Source organism: Leptinotarsa decemlineata, unplaced genomic scaffold (genome assembly GCF_025532065.1).
Source record: "Leptinotarsa decemlineata unplaced genomic scaffold, Ldec_3_MD MMD2_tig00000035_RagTag_RagTag, whole genome shotgun sequence".
NCBI lineage: Eukaryota > Metazoa > Arthropoda > Insecta > Coleoptera > Chrysomelidae > Leptinotarsa > Leptinotarsa decemlineata.
In genome coordinates, this window is record NW_027412540.1 from 9,219,025 (window position 1) to 9,232,499 (window position 13,475).

The 13,475-nt window shown below is 33.3% G+C and overlaps 1 protein-coding gene across 12 annotated transcripts in view; it reads left to right on the forward strand.

The window, feature by feature from the left end:
* The window catches only part of nrm (neuromusculin), a 1,033,009-nt gene that overhangs the window by 530,872 nt on the left and 488,662 nt on the right, over positions 1-13,475 (forward strand). For 11 of the 12 annotated variants that reach the window (XM_074171837.1, XM_074171836.1, XM_074171839.1 and 8 more), the window contains exon 3: positions 8,384-8,458. The exons of the other annotated variant lie outside the window; for it this stretch is intronic. In XM_074171837.1, coding sequence (XP_074027938.1) covers positions 8,384-8,458 — 75 coding nt within the window. The remainder of the gene's footprint in view (positions 1-8,383; positions 8,459-13,475) is intronic. 12 annotated transcript variants of the gene reach the window in all.

A 13,475-nucleotide genomic window follows, 5' to 3' on the forward strand; every position in this document is an offset into this window, starting at 1 on the left:
AATGTTCTACGTTCTGTAGTAACTGATGCCGTATAGCAGTATATCATCAATTCGCTTAAATCTCCTCTGAGACACCTTCACACTTGGATGCTAATTTGATCTTCCATTGTTTGTTGTATGGTTTGATGCGTTCGTCACGAGATTAAATTCGAAACAGAATCTGCAGAGGATACATACACTAATCTGTTATTCCGCTAGAACATCGAACTAATGCAACGAGAACTTGAATTATTTACTTTGTGAACTCCCGAAGTTGAACGTCTTCTGATAGTATGTTATGCATTAATGAATCGATCCTTCCATCCAGGAAGTCAGATGGATTTTGTATACCTACGTCACTGAACATTTTCAATTGCCTACCTGAATTCAAAATTCAAAATTGATTATTCAATACGTTGATGAAAATTACAAAAAATATTCATTACTTTGACAAAAATGCAGATCTGATTAGGTTGTTATACCCCCTTTTATTTTTTGAACTGGTCAACTCAATAAACTGAAATTTGGGATAATAGAATTAATGCATGAATAATTTATTTTGAAGTGAAATTGACAGATGAAATTTTCAAGATGGCGACTGGGCGCCATCAGTTCAGTTACAATATTCTCATTTAGTTTTCGGTTTAAGTAGTGGAAAGGTACCACGTCAACAATCTCTGAAATGGTCAATTCTCGTTCTTTGGAAGAAAAAATAGAAGCGAGTTTTATTAACGGTGCTACGCGTAACTTCCACGAGACCGAAATAATTTTCAATTAACGTTTTCAGAATTGTCCTATATGTAGAAAATATTTGAGGGAACTTGTATCCAAATTCACAACTACCGGTAGTGTACATAACAAAAAGCCCCCAGGTCATCCGTCCATTGCGGAAGAACATCAAGTGCAAGTAATTGGTGAGATGGTAGTGAATCCTGAACAGTCTACTTATTTCGTCGTGTCTCCTTCTACTGTGTGGATACTTTTGAAGAGAAATAAGTATCATTCATACATAAACAAAATGGTATATCGAAGAACAGAATTCTTGGAAATCATGACGAAAACCATTGCAAGGCATCCTACCTATCACCACAATATCTGTTTTAGTGACGAATGAACGGCAATGTTCACAGACGAAGTTGCCGTTATTGGAGTGACATCACGTTTTCCGAGAAACACATACCCAACATCCAGAAAAGAAAACATTTGGCAGGAATATTGGGAAATCATATTGTGGGACCTCTATTTATTGATCAAAATTCAACAGGGGAACTGTATTTGAATATGCTGAAAACTACTGTTGACCCTCTCATTACTGAAATCGTCGAAGCGAATCCTAATGAATTCGATATGGATATTGTATTCCAAAAAGATGTAGCAACACCACATTTTTCCTGACAACTAAGAAACTATTTCATTACTACATTTCCCGGTCGTTAGATTGGCCGTCGAGGTCCTACAGAATGTCCAGCCCACTGGACAGATTTGATTCCTTTAGATTTTTTTAAGGGGCTATTTGAAAGTTTCATCTGTCATTTTCACTTCGAAATGAAGTATTAGTGCATTCATTTCATTATCCCAAATTTTCATTTTTTGAGTTGACTCGTTCAAAAAATAAAAGGGGAGGGCATTGAAGAAATGCACTGTATGAGCCGCATTCAAATAAAATCAATATCTTTCAGGAAATTTAATAAAGTAAGCATTTCAGTTTCTGAAATGAATGATTATCATTATTGTCATAGAAATATAGAATTAACTCCTTTCTGATGAAGAAGAAAACATAAGTATGTGCAACAGCATTACAAGCTTTGTTATCTTTTTTTTTCATTTTTTCGTTACTTTCAGCATTTTCTCGAATTTACCATTCCAATTTCTCACATATCACTCTGGGAAACATCCTACTATTTCTAAGTATCGTCAATATATTTCTTTTCTGTGGCATTCGTAGACTATGTAATGGCCACCTCTAACTCTCTGTGTGCTAATTTTATTTACTACTTATGGTCTTCTTTTTTCATTTTTTCGTTACTTTTAGCATTTTCTCGAATTTACCATTCCAATTTCTCACATATCACTCTGGGAAATATCCTACTATTTCTAAGTATCGTCAATATATTTCTTTTCTGTGGTATTCGTAGACTATGTAATGGCCACCTCTAACTCTCTGTGTGCTAATTTTCTGTACTACTTATGGTCTTCTATACTCTCCATAAACTCTTGTTCGTCTTCTCCATAGTACATCTACACTTTTTGAACCTTCGAAGATTTCATAAGGTTTTTTTTCTCAGATCGCGATATTTATTTCTTCTGAAATATAAGAATGTAACATGCGGCAATTATCTCTGAGAACTGTTTTACCATTTTGAAAACGTAGCACGGTGATGTCCTGAGCTTATTTATACCGACTATTCATATTCATGAAAAAAGACTTCTGCAGAGAGAGACCTATTTATCAACAACCAAAGTAATTGACAATCGGAAAATCAAATTTCTGTAAACTTCTCAGTGGTAATGTTTTATTAGATTTTCAGAGAATGGCTAAAGCATTTTGACGATCTGGCAGAAAAATGCAAATCAGCACTGAAACATAACGAGGTTTAGGTAATAATAACTGTAGTTGTGATACAAATATACTCAACAGATTATATAAAATAATTATATTATCTAAAATATTCTATGGTTAGTACGTTGTTTTCTTTCACAAATATTGAATTTATTTCAAGCAACCGCCCTGAAAATATCAATCGTTCAATAAATTCATCATGAAGTAAATCAGATATATCGCCTTCGAATTATAGGAGGAACTAAATACGGAACAAAAATATGGGCCTAATCTGAACATCCCAATTATACGCCTATCCCTGATGAATGAGTCCAGTGGTAGTTTGGTTAAGATGACATTGTCACTTCCCACTCAGAGTACTTGTGAAATTAATGGCTTTTCTCCTTCCTCCAGAAATTTTCCACATTTTTTATTGAGATGGAGAAGTGGAAAGTCTAAACCATTTTTTTTAAACACTGATCTTTCCTAAAAGTATAATAACAAATGTGATACAACATTTGTGTTTTCGTCCGTGAGATGAATAGTATGATAGAAATATTTCTTGAATAGCAGGTCATAACAGATAACGATATTCAGTGTCTTATATGACTCGAGATATGCCACTGGTGAACTCAATGTGCTGTAAGTATTTATACCATCGAATAATGTGTTATTACTTGAGACATGACGTTAAACAATTTTCATTACAGCAATACTCACCTAATCCTGCCCAAAATACTCTCATTATTTTTCTGTGTAAAAACATCGTTTTTTTCATGGATACCAAACAATTGGAGAAAATGAATATGTGGATCAACCAGTCGGCAGCTGCTCAAGGCAACAGTGAGAATATTCCGGTGAGAACGGAGTAGAACTGACGTCAAACTGAGAAAACACAACTCTATTATTTTTTCTTCGAGAAACCTAATGAAATATCCCGGGTGGCATCGGATGGTTGTTTTAACGTAGCATACAAATCATACGAATCTAAGCAATATTCACTCGTACTGGCTGGTACAGTCTAATCAACAAATAGAGATAAAGGTACTAAAAATATGAGCGATAGCTCATTCGATTCGGAATCACCTCTAGAAAAATTTTTTTGAAGGATTTTGGTGCAGGTGAACGTTTGCAATTGTTATTAACAAAATAAGATTAAAAAATGGGTATTTAGTTTTTCGTTAATAACTCAAAAAATATTATTATTTGAGCAATTTTGAAAAAAGCTCGTTAAAAAGGAAGAAAGTTTTGACAAAAAAGTTCCAAATTCCGAAACTCTATCTTCATATTTATAATTTTAATTTGACGTTGGAAATAGGGTTCCGCACGGCTAAAGAGAGTTTATCATAAGAAATAATTTTTTTATAACATAAAATGTCATTTTAAAAATTTGAAAAAAATCTAGTACCTTCTCAACACTTGAATGAATCGAGTCCAGCAAAAAAAAAGTTTTATCACAATTTTTCAAAAAGTTATTCATTTGTTAACTAACAAATTTTTTCCCAATCTCCGTTGGTATAAAAGGTATAAATAATTGGCCTATAAATTTTAAACTTCGTGGAGCCCTTTTGATATATATATATATATATATATATATATATATATATATATATATATATATATATATATATATATATATATATATATAGAAACAGAAGTTAATATCGGACATAGCACTCATGAAAGTGGCAAACCATAGACACGTGTTTCGGGCTTTTGGCCCATCATCAGTATGGTGCAGCCAAGTGTAAGGATGGGCAACACTTGGTTACCAAAAGATAGAAATATAGAAATACAAATGCACGGAGCCACCAACAGGAGCCAACCGCACATTTGTGGTTTCAGTTGATAGATCTCGTGTTCACAAGAAAACTATCAAAATCACCACGGAGGCAGCTATAGCTACCTGCGTGACATCCGGGTCCAGGAAATTATACAAATATGAAAGTTATTGAGTGTCTTGATATAGAAACAGAAGTTAATATCGGACATAGCACTCATGAAAGTGGCAAACCATAGACACGTGTTTCGGGCTTTTGGCCCATCATCAGTATGGTGCAGCCAAGTGTAAGGATGGGCAACACTTCTTGTGAACACGAGATCTATCAACTGAAACCACAAATGTGCGGTTGGCTCCTGTTGGTGGCTCCGTGCATTTGTATTTCTATATTTCTATCTTTTGGTAACCAAGTGTTGCCCATCCTTACACTTGGCTGCACCATACTGATGATGGGCCAAAAGCCCGAAACACGTGTCTATGGTTTGCCACTTTCATGAGTGCTATGTCCGATATTAACTTCTGTTTCTATATCAAGACACTCAATAACTTTCATATTTGTATATATATATATATATATATATATATATATATATATATATATATATATATATATATATATATATTCCATACGATCCTGCGATAAAAGTTCATAAAAATTTATTAATTTGTTAATTATGATTTTTTATAACTATTGCAAAATGAAATATCTATAAATTGTTGATGAACATTTTTTTTTTCAATTGATATTTAGCTATGTATGTTTTCACATTGAACAATGGCAGTTATTAACATAGGATATGAATTTTTTACGTGATTTGTTTATTAAATTGTTTTAAACGAATAGAGAAATTCAATATTTTTGAAAAAAAAAATTTTGTCATTTTCTTATCTAGAGATAATTATGATTTTCAAAATATTTTTTTGTCTTAATTTGTTTTTTTGTTTTAACTGTTTAAAATCGATTTTTTTATATTTTCATTGCATAAATAATCAGTTTAAAAATAATTTTGCTTTTAAAATCATAATTTACACTTTTGAATAGTTTGACAAAAAAAAATTTTATCCATTATTCAATTGTTAGTTTAACAATTTGTTATGAACAAATATTGACCAACGTTATAATATATATATATATATATATATATATATATATATATATATATATATATATATATATATATATATATATATATATGTATATATATATATATATATATATATATATAGAAAGGTTAATGCAGTCAAGGTGCTGGAAAATAATTTCATATATATATATATATATATATATGAATAAAAAAAATTTTTTCATGGCACTTTTTTATATATAGCTGTTTATATAATTTTTTTCTGCTTCAGAAAAGAAATATAACGTTGATCAATATTTGTTCATAACATATTGTTTAACTATTGAACAATTCGAAATATAAAAAAAACAATTTTAAACAACTAAAAATTGTAATTAGGAGAAATAACATTTTTTAGTGATAATTATATCTAGACAACAGAATAGCAAAAAAAAATTACAAAACAAAGTACGAAAAAATTCATATTCTATGTTGATATTTGCCATTGTTTAATGTGAAAACAGACATAGCTAAATATCAATTGAAAAAAAAATTACCTGAAAATTAATACAGGTTCACCACTCATTCATTTACTGCTAGAGCAGTCTTCATCTACGTTATTCATAAAAAAATGTACTGTTCAGAATATTTAAATATTTTGATTTCATTTCTATTCTGACACGCCATAATAATCAGAATATTATGGTTTTGAAACCTAATGTGTTGAGATATTGGTTGTAGCAAGCAGATTTGTTAACTTGGAGTTGTCAGTTCAAAATAATGAAACTGAAGTAATTTTTCATCGAGCTTCTTTTTTCTGATGAACTCACATAGTTTACATATTCCATTTCATTTAAGCAATGTTATGATTCACAAATATCATGGGTTTGCGATTTTCAGTAAAACATCTTTGATTCATAGTTCAATTAATCAAATTGAAAAGAGTGGCATCAACTTACATCCTGTGATAACTGAGAACTTTGTTTACGTTGAAAGTAGAATGGGCGATGAAGTGAAGAATAAAGCAATACAAAGTAGATCCTCGAAAAGAAACAAAAATATCTAGTATAATACGGCCAAACGAGTACTATTTTAGTTGTGCGATGAGATGAGGTCTGTAGAGTTGAAATTATTGATTCAGAAATTTCGAACTAGAATAAGCTCCCTTTCTAATCATATACTTCAAATAATCCTACTTGGTCAATCCGAAGGAAGCACTGTTCTCAGACACCAGAACTGCAACACGTTTCATAAACCAAGTTGACGTGTTCGGAAGACTTCTTCTCCTGAGGATGCAAACTTGGTAGGTGAAGATGAGGAAAAGATTATTGCAGTCTGGTATTTGTGTATAGTGCTTGTTTCAGATTTATTCCACAAAACATGTTTCAGTTCTACTTTTCATTGGCTTGGTCGAGTTGAATGAATGCCCTAGAACATTTCCGGTAGAAATAGTGATGAAAATGAATATGGTTGATTGTACAGAATCCATTAAACATATGAATTCCTAATGAACAAAATGACACAAACTTGTATAGTTCACACTTTATCACAGCTTCAAATGCTTTTTCAAGCATTATAATTTTCCACATATCACTCAGATTTTTCAAACCGCCTCTGAATTTTATGCCACTCAACAACTTACCTAACAAAAAATCGAGTAACTTCGTATATATCTCAAAGCGAGTTGTACTTTTGAAACTTACATTCGGTCCGCCTTGGGGCTAGACTAGCTCTCAGAATTCCGCCAGCATCTTGAGAGGAAGTCGAACAAAACCAGAAAAGGATACGACCCGAAGCTGATTAATGGATTTTTTGTGGTTTGTCGGTTTGCGTTTTTCCTTAATTTGTTGGATTAACGGCGTCTGAGTTAACATTTCGGTAAAATTGAGTTTCGAGAGAACGCGTTATTTCTACGCCTCGGTATTTCATCACCAGTGGAAAGTGTTTTCATCTAGGAATTTAAGATTTATTTTTGTAAAACTATTAAAATCTTTGTATTCATATTGCATAGCTCTTTGAATTTGAAAGAACCACTCTCATGAATTATGCTACGAAAATGAATTCCTGAAAATATTCTGAAAGAATTGAAACGAATTTTCGAATCAAATCAAACAAAATTTTGAACGTATACCACTTTTTATAATCTATTGAATTCAACCAATGTTCATTTTTTCAAGTTCATGTAATGATAAATGTATCAGTGTATCTGACACATTGAATTTCGGAAATAAAACATTCATTGATAGAAAAAAAAAATGTGTTCGAGATGAGGAGGGAAAAATCGGATGCGGTGAAAGGAACAAAGACTGGTTAAACAGGAATGTGTGACACATTACTGAATTCGTTAGGTGATTCTTTCATACAGCGAGAAAAGTGGCAGTCAGAAATTGATTCATAATATTCAATATCTTCTTGAATAATGTCAAAAAATATTGAAACACCTTTTTCAAATTTTGGTTCTCTTAAAAAACATTTGAATTTGCCCATGCTGACCCATCCCATTTCAGACAGATTTATGTAACAAATCATAAAATAGGTGTTTTTTTTATAAAAATAATACAAATCATCCAATAATTTTCTGATATATGTTCATATTTGAAATTCAATAGTTACTATTTGAAATTAAATTTATAATTGATCAATTGATGAAATTCAATATGAAATTGAATAAAAATGGAACTTGGAGAAAACACTACGTCAAATTTTATATGTCGCAGCATTCTGTTTTATGCATTTTAATAAAACACGTAACCTTTTATGTTTAACAACTTACGTATAATGATTCTGACGCAGAAGAGATGGAAAGGTGTAACAACCATACAAATTTTCTGTTATATAATGTTTTTACACGAATCTGTATTCTCGCTTGAAGAAAACGTCAATAGATAGAATGGAAGATTTGAGTCCCTCAACCCGTAAAACCCGTAAGAGTTTATTGTGACTTTGACCTATTCAAACTCTACCAATTATGTTCAGTTTCCTGATGAAGCTGATTAGCTTTAACGGTGAGTGATTTTTCAGGACAGACGATAAGAGTGAAAATATGCTAAATTCTGAAAACCTGATTCAGCCTACAGCGAGGCAGGCGCAAACTAGGTATGTGCTCTGCTGTTTCATTAATTCACGAACAGAGATATAGTTCACTCTCGACAGTCTCTACATACAGGATGGGGCACCGAAAACGAAACAGATCGAATAGCTTCAAAACACGTGTTCTGAAAAAAATGCAAAAACACTTCAATTTTTAATCGAAGAGGGACATCTTCGTATCATAACCTCAACATACCTCTTCCCCCACCCCTCGGTGACTATCACCCAAACAATTTGAATAGGGAAAAAAGGTAATTTCATAAGGAATTCCGCCATGTCAATTCTAGCTACCTTACTTTCGATTTTGGCGACTTCTTGCGGGAAAAAAACTGTTCCGTATTCCAAATCATGATACTTCATTCTCAAGCTAATTTGACATAAATTCGGTGACAATGCATTATGGAGTTTTTCTAGGGGAAAAAACAAGATGGCGGCTTCACAATGGCGGACAAGATTTGCAATTATGGTCCGATTTGATTCAAAATTGATGAGTGGTGTTTTTCAAGGATGGAAATTATGAATTGTTTTTCAATGCAAAAAATCAAGATGGTGGCTCCAATATGGCGGACGAAGTTACTACTTTCCCTATTCAAATTGTTTGGGTGATAGTCACCGAGGGGTAGGGGAAGAGGTATGACAGTTGAGGTTATGATAGGAAGATGTTCCCCTTGGATTACAAATCGATGTGTTTTTGCATTTGTTTCATAACACATGTATTTTGAAGATATTCGATCTATTTCGTTTTCGGTGCCCCACCCTGTATAATGATTCAGACTACAGTGGCCTTTAAGCAGGCCTGTTGAACAACGAAGTTTATTCCTATTCTAATCTAATAATTGTTGGTGACACTTCAATGGATATATAAATACCTTAGAATGAACCAATTCTGGTAGATTTCTCCAGAAGTCTGGAACTTTTACAGCACAGATCTTTTTTGGTAAAGCTTAAATCGATACCACTGACAAGTTCTAATCTGATGAAACTGCTTGCTGTACAGTCCAAACTAAAAAGTATCTGTTGAGTTTTTCTGAGGACAAGGATCTCTTTTGGTAGTTCACTACTAACCTAGATGTGTTTTGGTGAGAGCCAAGAGCTTCCAAGACCGCTTGACTGTCCGGAAATATTTTTATTGACTCATGTATGAGGTTAGTTTCTACCATTCTCTCCACACAACAGATCAATAGCGTAAATTTTCTTTCTAAATATGCAAGCAGTTGATATTTCTGTACTGGAATCCAAACATGTTTTTCACCTATCTGTGAAAAAATATCTTCAATATTCACAGCTTCCGGAGAATTCAATCCCTTCTATTCGAGAATACAAATGTCGCTTCAAGTCAAAATTCATTCCCAAAATGGCGTGACATATTGCGATTGGCATATGACAAGGAAAATGTGTAGAAGAGATATATCTAGAATGATTTCAAAGGCAACCAGTCCATGTAAATCAGAAAGCTTTGCTTGAATTGTTTACTGTGAAGCTTCCGGCCATTAGGTAACAGCTTCTTACTTGATCATTGATGTACCCAATGGATATGTTTGGGGCCAGTACCTCAAAATTTGCCACATATCCTTCGGCGTGTCCATAGGAACAGTTTGGCTTCGTGGCTCTATCTGGTGGTGGTCACTAACAGTTTTACTGAGGTTTACATACACTTGGTTCATCTGGTACCAACTGTAAACAACGTCCAACGTTCTGTGGAGGATACTACAGGTCATCCTTCTTGCAAGAATAAAAAAGTTATCTGCATAAGCTCAAAGACTATTTTTCTACTGTCGAAGAGAGTCAGACAATTCACCATAGAGAAAGAACTTCCCTGAGGGCAGCTTTTGATGATACAGAACCCAATGGCAATGGTAGTTTCTGGTCATCTACGAGCAAGGCGTAGAATTAGCTAGTTATGCCTTTTTCAGCCAGAGCTAGTTCAATGAATTTACGTAGTGCCTCATCAAATGTTCCTTCGCTATAAAAAAATACGTACATTGATGATGCTTCAATAGTGAAAACTGCCCACATTAGTTCGAGGAATATCCAAAAAATGAAAAAGATTGAATATTTCAATCATGTATAATGCTTTAGTTGCGAAAACTATCAACAATCGTTGAGAACATTGAGCCTAAATTTATCGTAGTATGTTCTAATCCTGTAAATTATAAATTGCTTGATTTATTATTCAATGACAATTAACGTCTGGATCCAACAAAATCGTGTTCTTTCTTGCTGGTAGTAGGAGTGTTGGTTATTTTTCAGGTTTTATCAAGAAACATTCATAATACTGAACCAGGTGCTCCACTAGACCTTCAAAAACGTGTAGGATATGGAATTTGATGAATCAAATAAATATTCTCATCAGTCATCAACATAATTTTGTGACAAAACACCATACAGTTGTCACTCTGTACTTTGAACGTCTTTAATCAAGTAGCAGATATTATACCTAACTACATTTTCATTAACACTCAATTCTGATGTTTTTTATTAAACAAATCATAAAACCCCAACGACCGCGTTAATGTTCGTTTGAGATGGTTTGTGTAAAATCATGATATCATATTTCTAATTTTAATGTTCAATTGTTCTGCAAACGACAATAATAAAACTGTTCACTTGACTAGTGATGAGAAATATATACTAACGAACTTATCATATAGATATTGAGGACAGCTATTGATTGCTATTGCCTTTGAAAGAATGATAAAGAAGATGATTTTGTAAATAAAAATATGGTCATGTTACTGAAGAATTGAACGCTGCAAAAAAAAATTCAATTTGCCGTGTTCAGTGGAAAGTTCATCAAAATACTGATAATGGTATTTTATTGGGGCTGAGCTAAAACTTTTTTGAATTGTTTTCAACTCCATTTTGCATTCCTGTTCTGATTATTTTTTATATGTACCTTTATATACTATTTTGTTTTTTCATCCATTCTGAAATATTTTTATGTTTATATTGAACCTTGTAATTGAATGCAAATAAAAAATCATTATTATTATGATATATCAAGTTAAATTCTTGCTGCTGGATAAATTTGTGCTCATGAAAGCACAATATGTAAAATTGAAACCTCTTGCATAAAATAAGGCTAATAAAAACACTTTTCCCACATCAGAAAAATAGAAATGTCTTTATGCGCGTTTTATTAATCCATTCGGTATCATAAGGAGATAGCTAAAATGCTCCTTCTTATGAAATATTTTGTTCGTCATAAAATGTTTTGAGAAATATTCATAATCATTGAAAACTGAAAAACTTCTGTATCCTCTTCAAATAAAAAATATACATTCATTTTATCCCGATATCAAAGTTATTGCATTGATTGTAGGCTTTGGCAGTTTTGACCTTTGTTGAAGTTATAAACTACGGGTGTTGTCGAGTCCAAAGCATATAGGATTATTAAATCATTGGATAATGAGTATTTGCTCACAATCTAATTATGATATATCACTACAGATTTTTGCAGTGGTAAGATTACGTCAAAGATTTGAAAAATTCCTAACATCCATAGGTAACCAAGGTATCATATAATTGTTTTCAAACTCCAAGGAAAGACGACATCATCAAATTGTTCTCACCTGTTTCTAAAAATATTTTTGCACACGCATTCCATGCCAACATCTCGATACAATCGACACTTCAGTCGTTTTTTTTCATCGCTTTTTCAATTTATCACGAACATGATGAATCATCACATGCCAAAATTTAATCTTTCAATTCATTGGGAGTTTTTTCTTCGATATTCAATTCGGAAAAACAGAGTATCAGACGCTCTCGTATCAAATAGAGATATGATTAATTGTGTTTCGCATGTGTGTTCCCTGTCCTAACGACTTTTTAATGTCAATGCTTATGACATGTACCATAAATTTAACAGTTTCTTTTTCTTTTTTCGCAGGTAAGCGATTTATGGAGCATTCTTACGGGATTGGCTGATTCATTCAACAATAATTGGTACGTAGTTTGTATCAGATTATTTTTTTGGATGATTTCAAGAGACAATTGGGATAACTGTATGAAGAATTCAATGAAATATCCTATCAAGAAATCAACTATTCAAAAGTGGCATTTTCTATTTTGTCTTCTGCTGTGTTTTTAAAACATTGATTCGATAACATTTTCAATTCTTTGAATCATATAATATGGTACTTTCATTTAAATCACATTTTTCAATTTCAAGTATCTTTTAATCAAAACTCAATATTCAATAATAATAATAAAAGTCAGGCGCTTACCTTAGCGCTTATCAAAGCGCTTGACTTTTGCTTTCCTCAGGTCGAGTGGGCTGAAGTCGGAAACTGAGGGGTTCATCATGACTTGCCAGGATGGTGTCTTCAACATTCTAGTCTACCGCAGTCGCGTGATGGATATGCATTAGGGTCATCGACATAACGCGGCCCTAAGAATGTTATATTACCATCCACGGCACTCTTACGGTATTGACGAGACACCGGTGTTGCCCTACGCTCCGGGGGATATTGAATCTGTGCCGAATTTAATGGAGCTATTCGTTCCCCACCCTCAGGCTCATACAAGCTAATAAGCCTGATGTAGTTGTTATGGAGTTTTCAGCTCCTGGCGAGACGAATATAGTCCGAAAAGAGGAGGAAAAACGGATAAAGTATCGAGATTTTCTCTTCGAACTCCGCAGATTCTATTCAGACCACTCTGTCAAGATGGTTGTTCTGATTATTGGAGTCCTTGCTGGAATGTTGCCCTCTCTACTCTGGAATCTTAAAATCATACTGGCTTGCCGCACTAAGGTAGAAATCTTAGCCGCACAGATGTCGAAGGCTGTCATTCGTGTCTCACTGCGCTTGCTCAGGGCACATGATTTTTGGACCCAATGATCACTTATCCTAAGGTGTGGGGAGTGGTTATTGGTTGATAATGCTGGCGCGCCCTCCCGAATGTATCGGTGCTTCGGGAGATAGGGCCTGACCAGCGCACACTACGGTGAAAAAAATAATAATAGGTCTTTATTTCCAGAATAATACAATAAATGAGTGTGAACATTTACTGAAACGGG